Source organism: Microcaecilia unicolor, chromosome 6, assembly GCF_901765095.1.
Source record: "Microcaecilia unicolor chromosome 6, aMicUni1.1, whole genome shotgun sequence".
Taxonomy (NCBI): Eukaryota; Metazoa; Chordata; class Amphibia; order Gymnophiona; family Siphonopidae; genus Microcaecilia; species Microcaecilia unicolor.
In genome coordinates this window covers 97685538-97704978 of record NC_044036.1, presented here as the reverse complement: position 1 = coordinate 97704978, position 19441 = coordinate 97685538, and the positions used below count along the sequence as shown (strand labels likewise).

Here is a 19441-nt window from a genome sequence, read left to right as displayed (position 1 = left end):
AAAAGACGTTCCCCGGAACGCGTACGCGCGTCTAGCGGGAAGGGGGGGGGGTCCGAAGGCAGAGTCGCCTTTTTTGGGCGCCTTTTTTCGGAGTCGGGAGAGTTCCCCGGTTTTTCCTCCGGTGCGGCAGTTTTTCCTGCCATAGGCGCCCATCCCCCGCTGGCCGCCCTCTCGGTTGTGGCCGGCCACGCTGCTTGGACGGTTTCTTCTTGGGCCGCCCTCGAGGTGGGAGACGTTAATAGTATGGTCGCCCTTGACTCGGGAGACGGTAAAAAGTCGGCAAAATTAAAGCGCTATTCTTCCCGCACGGCTCCTTCGCGGAGTGTCGCGACGGATGCCATTTTGGATGCACAGCGCGCCTCTCCCCCGTTCTTGGGAGCGCAGGTTGAGAGTGCCTCTAGGGCCGTGACCCAGGCTGCAGAAGTGCACAGAGTGGGGGGTTTCTCCCTTGAGTTCATTTTGCTGCTGCATCAGACTTTTCTTATGCAAAACGCTGCCCCTGCTCCCTTGTCTGATAAAGGTGATGAGGCTTCTATGATCAAACGCCCTCGGGTGGATCTCCAGGCCCTAGGGGACTCTGTCTCCTCTGATGTGGATGAGGGCAGCGTGTCTGAGTTCTCCCAGAGGTCCTTAGCGGATTCTATGGAGGAGACTGATCCTCGCTCAGATGGAGCGGATGACCCCTCTGCAGCGCGGCTTTTTCGCTCAGAGGATTTGCCCAACCTGTTAGTGCAGGCCATGAGCATTTTGAAAATGTCCTCTCCAGAGGAAGGCCCTCTCTCAGCCTCAGCTGGCTCTGCCATTATGCTGGGAACTAAACGCTCGCCTAGAACTTTCCACGTTCATGAAGCCATGCAGACTTTAATTTGGGCTCAATGGGATGCCCCTGAAGCGAGCCTTAAAGTAGCCAGGGCCATGTCCCGTCTGTACCCTGTGCCTGAGGGTGAACGGGAGGCCTTTCTCTGGCCTACAGTGAACTCTTTAATCACTGCGGTGACTAAGAGGACGGCTCTGCCGGTGGAAGGTGGTACTGCCCTGAAGGACGCTCAGGACAGGAGATTGGAGGCGGCCTTCGAGGCGGCCGCCCTGAGTTTGCAAGCCTCGGTTTGCAGCTCCTATGTGGCCAGGGCATGCATGACCATTTTGCAGAGGACTTCCCCCTCAGATTCGTCCTTGAGGATGGATTGGCCGGCCCTGGAGTCGGGCTTGGACTACTTAGCAGACTTACTGTACGATGTATTGAGAGCCTCGACTAAAGGTATGGCTCAGACAGTCTCGGCTCGGCGGTGGCTATGGCTTTAGCACTGGTCGGCTGACCATGCCTCAAAATCTCGCCTAGCCAAGTTGCCTTTTAAAGGCAAGCTGTTCTTTGGGGACAAGCTGGACAAGATCGTGACGGAGCTCGGCACGTCTAAGGGCAAGAGGTTGCCGGAGGTCAGGGCACGGGCCGGCAGTGCTTGGCCTGGTTCCTCCAAGGGCCGATTTCAGGAAGCCCGCCGGTATCGCCCGGGCAAGTCGACCTCCTCTTCCTCCTCTTCCTTCAAGCGGAACTTCTCCCCCATGCAGCATTCCTTTCGCAGGGACCGCCGTCCTGCAGGTTTGTCCTCCGGCCCTCCCCCAGGGTCTCGGACCCAATGACGGGGCCCTGGTCCATGGCCCAGAGCAGATAGGAGGAAGGCTATCCTCGTTTCTGGGAGAGTGGACCACGGTAACTTCAAACGCTTGGGTTGTGGAAGTCATCAGAGACGGCTACAAGTTGGAGTTCTGCCGGCCCTTGAGAGACAGGTTTGTAAACTCTCCCTGCAAGTCTCCAGTCAAAGCAGCGGCAGTGCAGCAGACTTTAGACAACCTGATCCGCCTGGGCGCGGTGGTCCCAGTGCCAGTAGATCAACTTGGCAAGGGACGTTGCTCCATTTACTTTGTGGTGCCAAAGAAGGGAGGTTCTGTTCGGCCTATTCTCGACCTCAAGGGAGTCAATCGGGCCTTGAAAATACGGCACTTCCGGATGGAGACTTCCGTAATAGCTGCGGTGAAAAAAGGAGAATTCCTGGCATCCTTGGACATCAAGGAAGCTTGCTTACATATTCCCATCTGGCCGCCTCATCAGTGCTTCCTGCGCTTTGCAGTCCTGGGCCGACACTTCCAGTTCAGAGCCCTTCCGTTCGGGTTGGCTACTGCTCCGCGGACCTTCTCCAAAGTAATGGTGGTCATCGCGGCTTTCCTCCGCAAGGAAGGAGTGCAAGTCCATCCCTATCTGGACAACTGGCTGATCCGAGCCCCCTCTTATGCAGAGTGTGGGAGAGCTACGGACAGGGTTCTTGTTCTTCTGAGCTCCCTGGGATGGATCGTCAACTGGGAGAAAAGTCAGCTGCGCCCGACTCAGTCCCTGGACCAGTTCCTAGCATCCTTGACTCTTCGGGCTTGGGACTATGTGCAGCTGTTGGGCTCCATGACGGACACGATGGAGGTAGTGCCTTGGGTCAGGGCCCATATGAGACCACTACAGCACTCTCTTCTGCGGTGGTGGACTCCAGTTTCGGAGGATTATGCTGTACGCCTTCCCTTAGAGCCAGTGGTGCGCAAGGCGCTGAGTTGGTGGCTGAGGCCAGACAAGCTGTCCGCAGGAATGCCTCTCACGACCCCGGAGTGGGTTGTCGTCACGACGGACGCCTTTTTGACGGGCTGGGGAGCCAACTGCCTGGGAAGGACAGCGCAGGGGCTCTGGTCCCCTGCAGAGGTGAAGTGGTCTATCAACCTCCTGGAACTCCGAGCCATTCGGTTGGTGCTTCTAGAGTTTCTCCCAGTCCTGGGGCTGAGGCCAGTACGGGTCCTGTCGGACAATGCCACGGCTGTGGCCTATGTCAATCGCCAGGGAGGTACCAGAAACGTCCCTCTAGCCAAGGAGGCCATGAAGCTATGCCTGTGGGCGGAAGCGAATCTGGAACAGCTTTCGGCGGCCCACATTGCGGGAGTCATGAACGTCAAGGCGGACTTTCTCAGTCGCCATACTTTGGATCCCGGAGAGTGGCAGCTGTCTGCTCGGGCGCTGGGGCCAGCCGAGCCTGGATCTGATGGCGTCCTCGGCCAATTGCCAAGTACCGCGTTTTTTCAACAGAGGACGGGACCCTCGATCTCTGGGAGTCGATGCTCTTCTCCAGCAGTGGCCGACACAGGAGCTTCTCTACATGTTCCCGCCCTGGCCCATGATGGGCAGAGTTCTAGGCCGGGTGGCAAAGCATCCGGGCCGGGTGATCCTGGTGGGTCCGGATTGGCCCAGACGTCCCTGGTATGCGGACTTAATCAGGCTTTCAGTGGACGGCCCTCTGAGGCTGCCAACGGAGCGGAGCCTCTTGCATCAGGGTCCCGTGGTGATGGAGGATCCCTCCCCCTTTGGTCTTACGGCCTGGCTCTTGAACGGAAGCGGCTGAGGAAGAAGGGCTTCTCAGCCAAAGTTATCGCCACTATGCTGAGAGCGAGGAAGCGCTCTACTTCTACTAATTACGCCAGGGTTTGACGTACCTTTGGATTGTGGTGTGAGGCAGGCTCTCTATCGCCCTTCACTGCTCCAATATCTTCAGTTTTGGCATTCCTGCAAGAGGGCCTGGAGAAAGGTCTGTCGCTCAGTTCGCTGAAAGTCCAGGTGGCGGCCTTCGCTTGCTTCAGGAGCCGTCTGAAGGGTGCTTCCCCGGCTTCGCAGCCAGATGTGGTGCGCTTTCTCAAAGGAGTTAATCACCTGCGCCCTCCTCCGCACTCGATAGTGCCTACGTGGAATCTCAATCTGGTGCTACGGGCCTTGCAGAAGCCGCCCTTTGAGCCCTTGTCGAGGGCATTGCTGAAGGACCTGACGTTGAAAGCGGTCTTTTTGGTGGCTATCACTTCAGCCAGAAGAGTTTCCGAGCTCCAGGCACTCTCGTGTCGAGAGCCGTTCCTGCGGTTCACTGAGGCAGGAGTGTCGATTCGCCCAGTGCCTGCCTTCCTGCCCAAGATTGTTTCTCGCTTCCATGTGAATCAGCTGCTTTGTCTACCCTCCTTTCATAAGGAGGATTACCCAGAGGAGTACCCTGCTCTCAAATGACTGGATGTTAGACGAATCATGATCAGATACTTGGAAGTGACCAATGATTTCCAAAAGTCGGATCACCTGTTTGTGCTGTTCGCAGGCCCTCGTAAGTGTCTACAGGCATCTAAGTCAACTGTGGCACGTTGGGTCAAGGAGACGATTGCGGCAGCTTATGTGGCTGCAGGGAAGATTCCGCCTATTCAGCTGAAGGCGAATTCTACTAGAGCGCAAGCGGCCTCTATGGCAGAGTCCAGATCCGTCTCCTTGGAAGAGATTTGTAGAGCGGCATCTTGGGCGTCTGCTCATACCTTCTCATGACATTACCGCTTGGATGTGGCTGCTCGGGCCGAGGCCCAGTTTGGAGCTTCAGTGTTGCGTGCAGGGATTTCCATGTCCCGCCCTGGGTGAGTACTGCTTCGGTACATCCCACCAGTCTATGGATTGATCTGCTTGATGAAATGGAAGGTAAAATTATGTATCATACCTGATAATTTTCTTTCCATTAATCATAGCAGATCAATCCATAGCCCCTCCCAGATATCTGTATTGTTTCTTTGTTCTGGTTATATTTCAGGTTCAAGTTTAGTCTTCAGTTCCTGTTCAGAAGGACTTCGTGTTCAAGTTCTTCCAATTGGATTTTCCTTGAGTTGGAACGATTTTGTATTACAGTGAGCTGCTGCATTCCTCTCCCCTCGTTTCGGCGGTGGCTGGATTGATTACTAAATTCTGCCGGCGCTCCCTCCAGCTTCGTGCGGCAGTAGGGTAGCTTTGTATCCCTCCCGTTTCGGCGGTGTTAGGGTCAGTCAGCTCCTCTTGCGGTTGCGGTAGCAGGATAAGCCAGTCCCCCCTGCTTCGGCGGGCGTGGGTTCCCCTCCCCCGTTTCAGCAGTGGTGAGCTGGGCAGAGTGTCCCTTTGTGGGTGTAATTCTCTAAGTGCTGAGTCCTGCGGATGGAGCTTTGATATCGACATACTGAGGAGTTTCCGGCAGCACATGACCACATATAAGGAGGCAAAAGGATTGCTCTCTATCTCCACCTGCTGGTAGATGGACACAACCCACCAGTCTATGGATTGATCTGCTATGATTAATGGCCACACAATGCATGGGAAAACATTTTTTTTTTTAAGCATGTCTGCAGGATAGTAAATGACCATATTAACCTGCATTTTAATACAGTCTGAGCTAAGGGTTTCCATGCGAGTTAACACCCACACTGAAACCCTTATTCTCCGAGAACAAGCAGGCTAATATTCTCACATGTGGGTGACATCACATTAACAAGCTCTAAGTGTCTTTATGAGCACTCGCAGTTCCCTCACCATGCGTTTGCAAGTGTCCTCCCGTCTACCACTAGAGCACAGGATCAACAGTTTTCTTTTTCCATCTGCTATGAGGAGTGGATGCATTTCTGTCATGCTCCTCACAGCGTCTGGTGCATTTGTCTTTTTGAACGATTTGTGCCTCTTTTTATTTTTCTGTTTTTTCTGCGTGAGATTTGTGTTTTATTAAAAAAAAAAATAAAGCAGTCGGTCTGCCAAATCCAAAATGGACAATAAAACAATGAGGCAGACCTTGTAAAAAAAAAAAAAAAAAAAAAAAAGAGTGTTTTTATTTGTAGATTAAAAGTTCCCATGTCTTTTATATGTTGTTTATAGATACTGAATGATTTTATTTTATTTCATTTGTAGTGACCTATTGCCCCTGACACAGCCATTTTTATACTGGTGAAACAAGGCCATGTCGGGCATTTTATGCTGAATACCTGGGAGCTTTTAATCTAAAAATAAAGACATCGTTTTTTTACAATGTCAACCCTATTGTTTTATTGTCTAAAAAAAAAAACCCCAAAGCAACAACAACAAAATAAACCCACAATTTTTTTCTTTTTCCCTACCTTTTCTTTTCCATGTTCATTAGCTTCGGCTCTGAATCAAAAGTGCTGTGTGCCCTCTTTTCTCCATAGTGTTGTTTCTTTATTTTGGTGCCATTGAGTTTTTTTGATTTAGCTTCCAGTGGTTTTCAGCATAGTGACTGGCACAACCTAAATGTTTCAGACAACGATACACATTCTTCGTGTATGCGGCGTCTGTGGCATGATCATATCCCCTCTGCTTGTGTCCTTTGTCTTCGTATGAAGACAAGAACTCGCCTGAGACGCACAGAGGCAAAAACATTTTGGAGTGCAGTTTGCACCTGTGTCATCGATTCCGGCATTGACTATTTCAGTGGTGGAATTGCAGTTGGCTGTTGTACCGGCATCGAGTGTCTGAATGGCTGCTTCCTCTGGTTTAGATGTGGGAGATACCCTGGCATCAAGTGCATTCTTAACTATTTTGATTCAGCCTGCTTTTTCAGGACCCCCAGCTTTAATCAGCCTTTGGACCTTTCCCCTAGGACACATACAGATTCCACGACGTCCTCGTCTGCACAGAGTCTCCCTTGATGCATGGAGTCAAGAGTGCAGGGGTACCACAGGATTACTCGGTCCCCAGCAAACGTTGGCACCAGGAGGTCAGCTTCTCCTCTGTTTCAATGGTGCTGACACACATGGGTCTGTATACAGTCAGGACCAGCCATCTGTATTGACCCTGGCAGTTAAGCAGCCTGTCTCAGAACTGCTTCCTCAGCCTTTCCTGATGGCTTCTCTTGAAGAGCACATCCAGACCTTGCTCCCTGAGCTCCTGGTGGGGATGTTTGCCGGCGTCCATCAGCTTCTAAGATGCTTGTGCCTGCCATGACAGTGCCTGCTGCCCCGCATGACTCCCAATCTGTGGTGAGTTCTCCGATGCCGCTTGCGGCCCAGGTGTCCACTGTCGCATTTGCTGCTATTTCCTCGACGTTGGTTGAGAGGGAGTCACTGCATTCGAGGGTCCAGCATTCTCTTCAACGTTGCTGGCGTGAGCTTCGGCCCAAGATTTTGCCGACACCGATGAGGAGACTGTATGGGAGTCAGATGAGGATCTTCAGTACTTTTCGGATGTTCCATCTTTTGTGCAGACCATGGCTGCTGCCATCCCAGTTCATCTGGAGATGGAGGATGCGCCTAAAGCTAAAATATATGAAGTACTCGACTACGAGATGCCTTCTTGAGAGGCTGTAATGGTACTGTTTTCATGAGATTCTGCAGGATGTTCTGGTATGGAATTGGGAATCTCAGCCCTCATAATGTAGAACGAGAGGTCCCTTCTACATCCCAATCTCCAGTCTTTGGCTTTCACAGCCTGGATGTTCAGAGCTTACAGTTTGCGTCCTTGCAACTTGTTGAAGGTGTTTTCAGAGTTTTGCTAGCTTCCAAAAAGACTCCACCAAGAGGTGTTATTGTTTTGAATGATAGAGGTTTACCATCTGATTTGCGGATAGGTCCCTAGGTTCTGTTTCTTGCCCTTCACCATCCCTCTCTGAATACCTCTTTCACCTCTCTGAGTCAGGTCTCCAGACCAACTCTGTCAGGGTTCATCTCAGTGCATTCGGAGCTCATCAGAAGCATATTGATGGTAAGCCTCTCTCTGCACAGCCCTTAGTGGCTGTGTTCATGCAGGGTCTGTTAACAAAGCCCCCTCTCAAATCTCCACCTATGTCCTCTGATCTCAATGTCGTCCTCACCCAGCTGATGAAACCTCATTTTGAGCCACTTGCTTCTTGTCCTCTGAAGTATTTGGCCACAACCGGGTGGTCCTCTGCACCCATCCTCAATTCTTCCTTAAGGTTGTATCGTGTTTTCTTATCAACCAGTCCATTGTTCTGCCAACATTCTTCCTTAAGCCTCATGTCTATCCTGGCGAGAGCATACTGCACACCTTGGTCTACAGGTGAGCATTGGCTTTCTATTGGAAACTTTTTGTATCTTTTGATCCTAACAGGGAGAGTAGTCCTTGAGAAACGTGCTGTTTCCAATTGGCTGGCAGATTTCACATCCTTCACTTATACCCGGGCTGGCCTGACTCTTGCAGGTTACGTTAACAGCTCAAAAAGTTAGAGCCATGGAGGTGTTGGTAACACACTTGCGCTTGACCTCCTTTGAAGAAATTTTCAAGGCTGCAACCTACTTCCCACTACTGCCTTGAGCACAATACCTGACATGATAGTCGGTTTGGGCAGACAGTACTACAGAATTAGTTTGGTTTCTAGGATCCAACTCCACCTGCCTAGGCCCAATTTTTATTCCATCCCAGGCAACACTTTCAACAATTTGCATGTGGTTTTTGGTTCATCTATGTTCTGACCTCTCAGTTGCGAAGTGCAGTTCATCATTGGTTGTGGTTCCTGTGAGCCTGGTAGCTAGGGATTCTCCATATGTGAGAATATTAGCCTGCTTGTCCTTGGAGAAAGCAAAGATATTTACCTGTAGTAGGTATTCTCTGAGGACAGCAGCCTATATATTCACATACCCTCCCACCTCCCCTTGGAGTTGTCCTCTCTTTTTCGAGCTAGAGTATTGAACTGTTGATCCCACGCTCTAGTAGTGGGAGGGAGGGGACTCGACACGGTGAGGATGCTGCACATGCTCTTAAAGACTTTTAGAGCTTGTTAATACTCTGCACTGGGCGACATGGGTGACGTCACCCAGATGTGAGAATATATAGCCTGCTGTCCTCGGAGAATACTTGCTTTAGGTATCTTCGTTTTACATTGCTATCTCGTGGTAAAACTGTATAATGCCAGCATTAACCGCATGTCAAGTTCCGTTCTTACATTCAGCTGCCTTAACTGGAGTCCATGAAGCATGATATGCCAAAAAATGTATATCAGAATTAGGAAATGTACAGAGAAGGATGACCAAAATAATAAAGGAATGGAAATACTCCCCTGTGAGTAAAGGCCAATGAGTTTAGGACTCCTGAGCTTTGAGAAGAAATGACTGAGGAGAAGTAGGTATCATGGAGGGCTATAAATTTCTGAGTGTAGTGGATTGGGTAAATACAATAGATTGTTGACTTCTTTCAGAAAATTCAGAGATTTAGAGGACATGCTATGACGCTACTAGCTAGTAAATTAAAAAAAAAATGTTTTCACTCAGTGATTAAATTCTGGAATTCGTTGTCCGATGAAGTGGTAAAAAACAGCGTAGCCAGGTTTAAAAAAGGTTTGGAGAAGTTATAGGAGGAAAAGTCATAAACCATTAAGTAAACTTGAGGAAAAGCTGCTGCTTATTCCTGGGTGTAAGCAGCATGGAATCTAGCTGCTTTTTGGTATCTTGCAGGTACGTGACCTGGATTGGCCACTGTTGGAAACAGGATACTGAGCTTCAGGGACCTTTTGGTCTGACCAAATATTTAATGTTATTTCTTTCTCCTAAAAATGCTCCCAACTCTTATCTGACAAAGATCCACTCCAGTCTGTATACCATGCTTTTAATTTACTCATGCGTCTCATCCAGCACATTGAAGTACTATCTTTATAAAAATGTGAAGTGTTTTGGAGAAGAAGGTTCATTTACAGGAGATCCCTTTCTCTTGTCATTGGGTCAAGGTTATCCTCCCAGTTTGGTTGTGTCAGCTTAATCAAGTATTTAAGCTGAACCATAAGAAAAACTAATGTAGGGACGCTATGAAAGCAGTGGTTAGAGGAGTTTTTATTAAATGGGGTGCACGGAGAAAAAGAGAAAGAGGTCAGAAATCCTTGGAGTTATGAGCTCGCCTAGTGCAACTGGAAAAACAGCATAAGAGGCCACCCACAAAAAAGTTGGGGGAGGAGCTTACAGCAGTAAGGGGAGCATTGGCACAATTGCAAATGATATTGAATATATGCAAACCAAGCTGAAACATTAGACCTTTGAGTTTGCTAATAAATCAAGCGCTTTTCTGGCACGTCGGTTGCAGGCGAGGCGAGTGAAGACACTTATTCAAAGGCTGAGAGATGGTAATGGGGGTTGGCATTTTGCAGATGTGGATATATCTAGAAGCTTTGGGACATACTATGAAGAATTGTATAAGAAGGGGGAGGATATGAGTAGGGGGGAAATAGGGCAATTTTTAGATGAGCTACAGCTCCCATGTCTTAGTGAAGCGGAGTGAGTACGATTGGGAGAACCGATAAGATGGGGGGAAGTATATGGGGTAATTAAGAACCTCCCGAATGGGAAGGCCACGGGATTGGATGGTTACACTGCTCAGTTTTTTAAGTGTTATGCGGAGGAGTTGGGGCCCCAACTTATCAGGCTAGGGAATGGAGTATTGGAGGGAAGGGGGATCACGAATTCAATGATGGAAGCAGGGATCTCTTTGTTGCTTAAGCCAGGAAAGGATCCCACTGTATGTGGCTCCTATAGACCCATTTCACTTTTAAATGTTGACGTAAAGATACTGGCCAAGGTGTGGGCCAACAGGTTGGGACGGGCCCTACCAAAGTCGATAGGGGATGACCTGTCGGGGTTTATCCTGGGTCGACAGGTGGGTGACGACATTCGCCGTACCCTCCACTTGCAATGGGAAGCACAGAAGAGACTCCCAGGGGCAATACTGTTAACACTAGACGCCGAAAAAGCGTTTGACAGGGTTGACTGGATGTTTCTGCAAGAGGTTATGCAGCGTATGGGTCTTGGGGATAATTTCTGCAGGTGGATAGCAGCCTTGTATGCGGCGCTGAAGGCCTGTATACAGATCAACGGCCAGTATACCTCCTTTTTTGCTATTGAACGTGGGACCAGGCAGGGCTGCCCCCCTGTCACCCTTATTGTTTGCTATATATATAGAGCCCTTGGCAGAGAGGTTACGTAGCCATCCTGAGTTTCAGGGTTTCACAGTGGGGAAGAGGGAACATTGCATGGCACTGTATGTGGATGATCTGTTGCTTTATGTGACAGATCCAGGGAAAACATTGGAGGTGGTGGTGGATGTCCTGGGGGAATTTGAACAGTATGCGGGGTTGCGGATTAATATGGAGAAATGCAAAATATTAGGCATTTCAGTCTCCCAGGAAGAAGAAAACTGTTTGAAGCAGAGGTTTGCTTTTAAGTGGGCTGGAAGTCATATTAGGTATCTGGGGGTTTATATTCCTAGAGATCTGAGTAGAGTCTATGGACTTAATTATGGCAAAATAGTGGAGTGCATTAGAATTGAATTATCACGGTGGAAAGGGTTGTGGCTGTCGTGGTGGGGGAGGCTGGCGGTAATAAGGATGAACGTCTTGCCTAGGCTGTTGTTTCTATTTCAGTGTTTGCCGGTGGCGGTCCCCAAGCGGGAGATGCAGCAATTACAACGCCAGATATTGCAATTTGTATGGGACGGCAAACATCTGCGGTTAGCGGGAAGGGTGATATGGGGAGAGATTGAAAGAGCAGTGCCTCGGCTTGAGTGGTATTATCAGGCTGCTCAGGTCAAGGTGGTGGTGGATGGGAAGGGGGCAGGCTTAAGCCAACAGGTCAAGTGGAACAATCGTACTTCCCACATAGGGGTTTAAAATCGTTATTCTGGACCACTGAGGGATTGGGGGGGGGGGGGTGTTGGCAGTCGTGGATAACCCATATCTTAGGCACATTTTGACTGTATGGGAGGAGTTTCGGAGGAAGTGAGGACAGGGAGAGGGGGTCTCCACTAGGGCGGGGATAAGATGGGAGCCGAAGTTCGAGGCCGGGAAGGATAATCGGGTTTTTGTGCGATGGGATCACTTGGGCCTTTCAAGTTTTCGAGATGTGCTCCAAGGGGCCCAGATTAAGAGCTTTGAGGAATTGAGGTTACAATATGGACTCCCCGAAGGAGATCGTTTTTCTTACTTACAGATTAAGTATTTTATGGGAGCGATGGGATGGAGGGGAGGCAGCCCTCAGGATAAGGAGAGCTTGGAAAATTTATTGGGTATATTACGGAGGATGCCTAGAACCATCTCGGTGCTATGCAAATTTATGAGAGACAGTGACCCTGCCCCCTTTCGCTTCAAGGGAGCATGGAAATCAGACTTAAATTGCTGCTTCAATGATCAGGAATGGGAGAGGATATGTGGGGGAGGTTCAGTAGGCCTCCACGTGCGCTCTAGTGCAAGAGAATGCATACAAGGTGCTATCGAGGTGGTATTACACTCCTGAGAGAATTAGGGGTATGTACCCTAATGCTTCTGACCGGTGCTGGAGATGTGGTAAAGACAAGGGCTCATTTCTGCACATTTGGTGGTCCTGTCCCCGGTTGATACCGTTTTGGGAGGCGGTAATGAAAGCATTGGTAAGAATGTTTGGAGATTCCATGGTGTGTAGTCCACGGGTGTGCTTGCTGGGGATGTATAATGACAGTGACTCATGGGAACGGAGCAAAATGTTACGTTGGGGTCTGGCGGCATCAAAATGCCTGATAGCTCGGAAGTGGCGAGTTGCCCTCCTTCCTTGGGGGATTGGAAAGCAAATAGAACAACTCATAGCTATGGAGCGCTTAACGGCATACTGTAGAGATGGGGAGCTACGGCGCAAGAGAGGATGGTCTCGACTGCAAGAATGGGTGGGGACAATCAAACTTTGATAGGAACGGGTGGTAGTTGGGGAGGGAGGGAGGGAGTTAGGGGGCAGTAGGGAAGGGAGGAACGGAAGAGGAGGGCTAGAGGGGGAAGTGAGGCAATTATTTGCTTGAACAAATTTAAGGGGGTAGGACAGAGCTGAGGGTGTAGACCCTTGTTTATAGTGATTGGGAGTTGATAGTTCAATTTTCACCATAAGGGTGACTGGGTTGTTGTTTTGTTCTTTTCTGTTATATTATATGGATATCCAATATTTTAGGACAACTTGGCATTATCTGTACTGTCTTGAATGTTGTAAGTTGCTTCATTAATAAAAATATTTAAAGTGGAAAAAAGAAAAACTAATGTTTTGAAACTCCTCACGCCTCACATAATGCCTTATTTAACAACTGACTATAGTCCAAATATGTTTATCTTTCCAGCACTTCCACCCCACTATTCTGTTATTAATTAGAAAATGAGCGTTGCACATAATAGGGATGTGTTTGGCATATTTATCACTCTTATGAAGTAGCTCTAAGGTTTTGAAGGCTCTTTCTGTAGAAATTAGTACCTTCCAATGTATGAACTCATGTGTGAGCAACATGCCTATGAAAAGATTAATTGGGATAGGGGCTATCTTATCCTTAAAACTGAGCCACATTGGCTTGTCCTGATTTTGTGCACTGAACCACAATGCTCTCTGTTTTATGAGGAAAGAGATATACCAGCATATTCTGGTTTTTTTTTTTTTTAATAAATTATTTTGGTTTCCAACATCTGTGGTTTCAGTCTGGTCCTTCTGGATATCTTCCGCTTGTTTTGTTGTTTTCTTGTGTTTTTTTGCAGGAGATTTTGGACTCTGTTTTTTTTTTTTTTTTAAATGAAATTCTTTACTACCTGAGGTTCCTAGTTTATTACCAGAGTACACACTCTAGAACTACTTTTTTTTTTTTGGTTATTACATTTGTACCCCGCGCTTTCCCACTCATGGCAGGCTCAATGCGGTAGGCAATGGAGGGTTAAGTGACTTGCCCAGAGTCACAAGGAGCTGCCTGTGCTGGGAATCGAACTCAGTTCCTCAGTTCCCCAGTTCCCCAGGACCAAAGTCCACCACCCTAACCACTAGGTCACTCCTCCTCTCCTTATATAAAGTACTCCTTACACTTTAAGTATCTTGAACTTATTTCTTTATTATATTACATATGCCTAATTCCTCTACCCTCAAAACTCACATTGTCACATTGCATTCACACATAGCTCACAGTACCTTTATATATTGCCTTGTCAATTAATCAACCGTTTAACTTCTACATTCACTTTCTGATACAATGCACTAGCTATACAGTTGTTTCACTGCCTTGTTTCAAAACATTTCTAATCAATGCCTCCAGATCTACTTCAGGCATCCTTCTTAAGTACCGGTTAAAGGCCCAGATGCACAAAACCTAACGAGCCCACAACTTGCGTTTTAAACTGGTTCCAGCCAGTTTAAAACGCAAGTAGTTCACCCCGGGCATGCACTAAGGGCATTTTCCCTGCCACGGTAGCAGGCAACGAAAACGGAATGCAAATGTTTGAAAAGCTATTATAATGAGCTGCAGTACCGTTGCAGCCCATTATAATCAGATGCACTACCGTTTTTCCGATTCCCTTACCGTAGGAACCCTAACGAGATGTCTGACCTCTTGTTAGGGCTCCTGTGAGGGAATCGGAAAGGAAAAGGGCCCCCAAAAAAGGTTAAAAAGAAAAAAAAAAAAAGCAGGGAGCGCATGTGAGGGGCGTCCTTTAAGGACGTACTCTCCCTGTGCTTCTGAGAGACGTCTTTTTTTTTTTTTTTTTGCAGTTTTTTGTTCTGCCGGCGCTGGTGTTTTTTTCCCCCTTCTTGAGAGTCTTCGCCGCGCCACTTACCCCTCCACAGCGAAATGTTTCTATTTTTCTGGTTGCTGGAGAATTGGGACGTCCCTTTAGATTAGGCTCCTCTTCCTGGTCTCTTCAGCCAATCAGAGCGCGTTTCGCTGACAACAGCCAGCTAAGGCCGCTTTGATTGGCTGAAGAGACCAGGAAGAGGAGCCTAATCTAAAGGGACGTCCCGATTCTCCGACTCAGGTACCGAAGGACTAGAGAATGCAAGTGAGCTACAACGAGTAGCTCATTTGCATTCCCTATCGTTGATGCATTCCCGTTCCCTACCGATTCGCTATGGAATCGGTAGGGAACGGGAATTACCAATGTCTTTCATGCATCTGGGCCAAAGTGCCTACTAATGTTTATGCTGATTTTATCAGTTCAGTTCCTTAGGTTCAAAGTCCAAACATCTTTGTGTTTCCAAATGGCTGTGCTGGAAAGCAATTAAACCTGTGTTCCATGTGGAGCCCTGCTGTGTGAGAAAGGCTAGCGAGGGACACTCCTTATTGAAAAGACCTTTTTAAAGCCTTATAAAGCCAGCTGATATTCTCCTCTTCTCCAGTTTCTCTCTATGCCAGAGACCGCATTTAAATATGCGAGTCCACATTTCGGAAATGTCCTTCATCAGGAGGAACTAGCACCCGATATCTGTGTGATGTATATAAAAAGAAAAGCATACCACTATAGGCACAAGTAATATAACTTCAATCCTGCTCTTATTCATAAATTATTCAATGAAAGACTAAGCTGCTTACCATCGGGATTTCAATCCAAATCAGGGTTTGTCTCCCTGCATCAAAAAATGCTGTATACAAAAGCTCAACGAACCGGAAGTTTATAATTCACCTAGCTCCTCCCTCCTGGCTACGTAATCACTCTAAAGCCATTCTACCTCAAGATTGAGGCCATTAGGGGTCACTGTGTCCCACTCAAAGATGTAACGCTGTTCCATATTATGAAGCTGGGCACTTATATCTCCCCCATGAGCAGACCCTGTTAGCTGTATCAACACTACACATTTTAAATCTTCAATCTTATGCTTTTGTTCTATCCAGTGATTAACCAGTGGTGCTTCTACCTTTTGAATTCTGATATTACTAACATGTTCAGCCAGGCGAGTCTTAAGCTTCCTCTTCGTGTGCCCTATGTAATACAGCATACAGGGGCATATAATGCAGTAAATAACCCTTTCACTTTCACAAGTGGTGTGGGTAGATAAATAAAACCGTCTGTTGGACACTGGAATATTGATCCAACTGGTATTAATTGGGTTTTCTTTTACGCCATAAGAATCTTACTAGTAGATGTTATAACCTGCTGTATAGCCCAGTATGCATTTCCAGGGGAAGTATATGGAGGATGTAATTACGTTTTGGGATATATTTGTTAATTTATAGCCTGCTGTACCCAGTGATCACGGTGGGTTACAATCAAACATACATAATAAAATACATACTATAACAAAACATATCAAACAAGATGACCAATAGAAAAATATTAGAGTGTTTTAAAATCTTCTCCACAATAATCAGCCAGCAACAGTAAGCATTTTTTAAATGCTGATTGTTGCCGGCTAAATTATCCCCTGATAATTCACTGCCGGGCCGTGTCTGGGCACCCCCACTGAATATAGAGGGATAAATTGGGGTGGGTGCGAGCCTAGCCAATATTCATCCTGGACCGCATAAGAGTTATGCGGCTCCAGCTGAATGTTGGGCTGCTCTAGCCTGCATAACTTTCTTTTTTTTCTTTCTTTCTTTCTTTCTTTTCTTTTCTTTTTTTTTAAACAAGCCCCCGAGCCCCTCCCACCAATGTCCCCTGTTTCCCTCCTCCCTCCCCCAGTGCACATTAAGACCCTCCCGTAAGACCCCCCCCCCGCCCCCGAACCATGAAAGTAAGCTCCCCCCCATCTTAACTACATTCTTTGGGGTCCAGCACAGCTCCCTTGCTCCTCCCCCTTGTGGCGCCTCGGCAAAATGGTCACAACAGTTTTCGATACTTTGTGTAGTACCTCAAGCTCTTGATCTGTCCTAAATGAAGCTGCTTGGCTATTCGGGTGCCAGCATTGAATATTACTGGCACCCGCATAACCTAGGGTCCTCCCCAGTGTGGCCCCTGACCTGCCCACTTTTGTTTGGGCGGTCTCAGGGAATGTTCAGTGGCACTGTCTGGTTAAGTGCTGCTGAATATCCCCGGTTAGGCGCTTGGAAGCAAGTGCACTTAAATCGCTTTGAATATCGGCCTCCTTATATTTTTGATGAATATAATCCCATGGATTCTATATATGGCGCCTGAAAATCCACATGAAAACTAAAGCGTGTTCTATAACAATGCTCATATCTTAATTGGTTAACTAGCTAATCAGAGCTGTTAATTGCTTGTTAAGCAATTATCAGCACTAATTGGCATTAACTGAGATTTACGTGCACAACTCACTAAGTGCATTCTATAATGTGGAGTGCCTAAATTCTAAATTGCATATTTGGAAAGAGGGCAGGGCTTGGGCATTTCTAAACTCTGTGTGCATTATTATAGAATACACCTGATCTGTGCCTAATTTAGGCATCGGGATTTACACCAAGTAAAATGTGGTCTAAATGGATGCATCCAAATTTAGTTATGTGGCGAGCTGCTCAACATATTCTATATACCGTGCAGAAATTTGTCTGTTCTATAAAATTTAGGTATACCTTAGAGAATATGCCTAAGTGTAATTTTTTTCCACATGGATTTTTCAGTCTTGATATATAGAATCTAGCCTAATATGTATATCTCACTTAAGAGCTGAGGTAAGCAAGTAAATGCAGATGGGTCTTGAGCTGTTTTCTAAATTTTTCTATGTTGATCAATCACAAGTTCAAAGGTAATGCATTCCAAAATACTGGACTAATAGAAAAAAAAATCCATTTGTGGGTCTCACAGAAGACAAACCTGTTTTTTACTGGGTATGTCCAGCAACCATTGATTGGTCTTAAAGCTTGAGATTTCCTATTTACTCTGTGATGAAGCTATGACATCAGGAAGCTCATTACTTAATGTGTTATGTACCAATAATATCTTAAACCATTTCTGGTACAAAATAGGAAACCAAAGTAATGCTTGTAACAGTGGTGATACAGATTCAAAGCATTTTTCTCCCATTAATGACTATTTTAATGGCTTCTTCAGCGTGACAAAGTGAAGACCATCTGGTTAAATCCTCTACCTTTGCAGTCAGTATCTGTTATTTTTGATCATTGTCTCTTCATGCCTGGATATCTTATGAGATCTTGTTTCCACCATAAAGGATATTTGGTAAGATCCTTTTTGCAAGTAGTCATTTATTGGGGGCCACTCTTTTATCCCTGTTTACTTTATACCATGATATTGTTGAAAAGTGAGTAATAAGTGATCACATCGCTGAGTTGATGCCAATGTAATGAATTGTCATCAACCTACATTGGAAGCGTACACTCCTAACTCCCAGACCCCCCCCCCCTCACATCTTGCCGAATGGCACAGTTCTAATTCTCAGTTAAATAACAAGTGGAACTTGGAGCAACCTTGCCTGGTCCCTCTAACCAGGGAAAACATGGGGAATAAGTTGTTAACCTCTAATTGAGGTATCAGATCATCTGTTAGAATCTAGGGCCAAACTCAAACCATTCTAAGACTAAACAATATGGCTATTCAACCCTGTCACATGCTGTTTTGGCATCTGGACCAATAACAACCATAAATTCTGCTTGGGTGGAAGCCAGTGCATAATATTGCAAAAAGCCTTTCACTGAGTTCATTCTAGATTTTATAAAATCATTCTGATCTCAGTGGATAATCATTTTCAGGACCTTGGTAAGTCAGTGTGCTAGTACTTTAGCATATATCTTACTCTCTATGTTGATAAGCAAGATAGTTCTTAAAAATTCATAGTATGTTCTGGGTCCTATACTGGTTTAGGTATAATTATTATTTTGGCTTTCACAAAATTAATCTTTTCCTCCCCTGTTATTCATGGAAGTCTTTAGGCACTAGTAATAACTTTGGCACCAGCATATCAGAAAAAGTCCTGTAGTATTCAATAGAATATCTGTCTGGGGCAGAAAATATATTACAAATTATGTGCTTCCTTTATTTAACAGTTGAGGTTATTCCTTCATCACTTTGAATGGTTATCTTGATTATAAATATGGAAATGTATGTCCAAGCAGTGGCTAGTTAGGGCAGTTACAATACGACTGTTCATGTCTCTTTCAGATTTTGTGCAGTTTTCAGTCAGAAATTTTTTGCAACACACATGAGTGTTTTTCTGCCCTCCTTTGTTTAATTTAATAAGCTATTTGGTGTTTCCTCTTGGGATTCACAAAAGTATCTGTGTGGAACAAGTAAACAGCTGTATTTGTTTAGTCTCAGGTGGTGTTGCTTGATGGAAGTATGAGGAAAACTCTCCTAGGATTTAACTGTTCATTAATTAGTTTTCTTGTTATGGTTAAGGTTTTTGTGTGGAAGCAGTTTCGATACTGTTGGTGGTGTGGGTGATTAGTGGTTCTGTTTAGGTTAGATGCTGGAAAATTATTGTTTGACATAGAAAATTAAAGTTTTTGAGTCTAAAGACAACTACATTATCAATCTATTGAACTTACTAAACCCTTATTTCCTTACAGATGGTAAATGTGTCGCGGATTCTTCAGCTTATCCTCCAGCTTCCAAGCCCTCCAGCCGCAACAGATTGTCCAAGGAGAAGTCTCGTAGCCCTCTGCGAGCTACTACCCTGGACTGCAATGTGGAGAAGAGCAGCCATGTGGAATTCCTTGACCCCCTCATCCCTTACAGGTTAGTTGTCAAAGCAAGTATATAGGGAGGAGTGAAAAAGGACACTAATCACCTTTAAGTACCAAGCAATTATGTACTGTACATCACCTGTGTAACTGAAATATATTACGTCCCCTCACTTTCTGCATATTACTTTCCTAGTGTCATGAAGTGCTGAGGAGAATTGGTAGATTTGTAATGGATGCTGGTTGGCCTGCATACTCAGGCTGTTTTATGAAACCTAATCTTCCAAACCTAATTATCCT

The 19441-nt window shown here is 46.4% G+C and overlaps 1 protein-coding gene across 1 annotated transcript in view; it reads left to right on the top strand.

Moving 5' to 3' along the window:
- Nucleotides 1-19441, top strand: part of CEP350 (centrosomal protein 350) — a 411134-nt gene that overhangs the window by 50356 nt on the left and 341337 nt on the right. The window contains exon 5 of the mRNA XM_030208006.1: nt 19028-19196. Coding sequence (XP_030063866.1) covers nt 19028-19196 — 169 coding nt within the window. The remainder of the gene's footprint in view (nt 1-19027; nt 19197-19441) is intronic.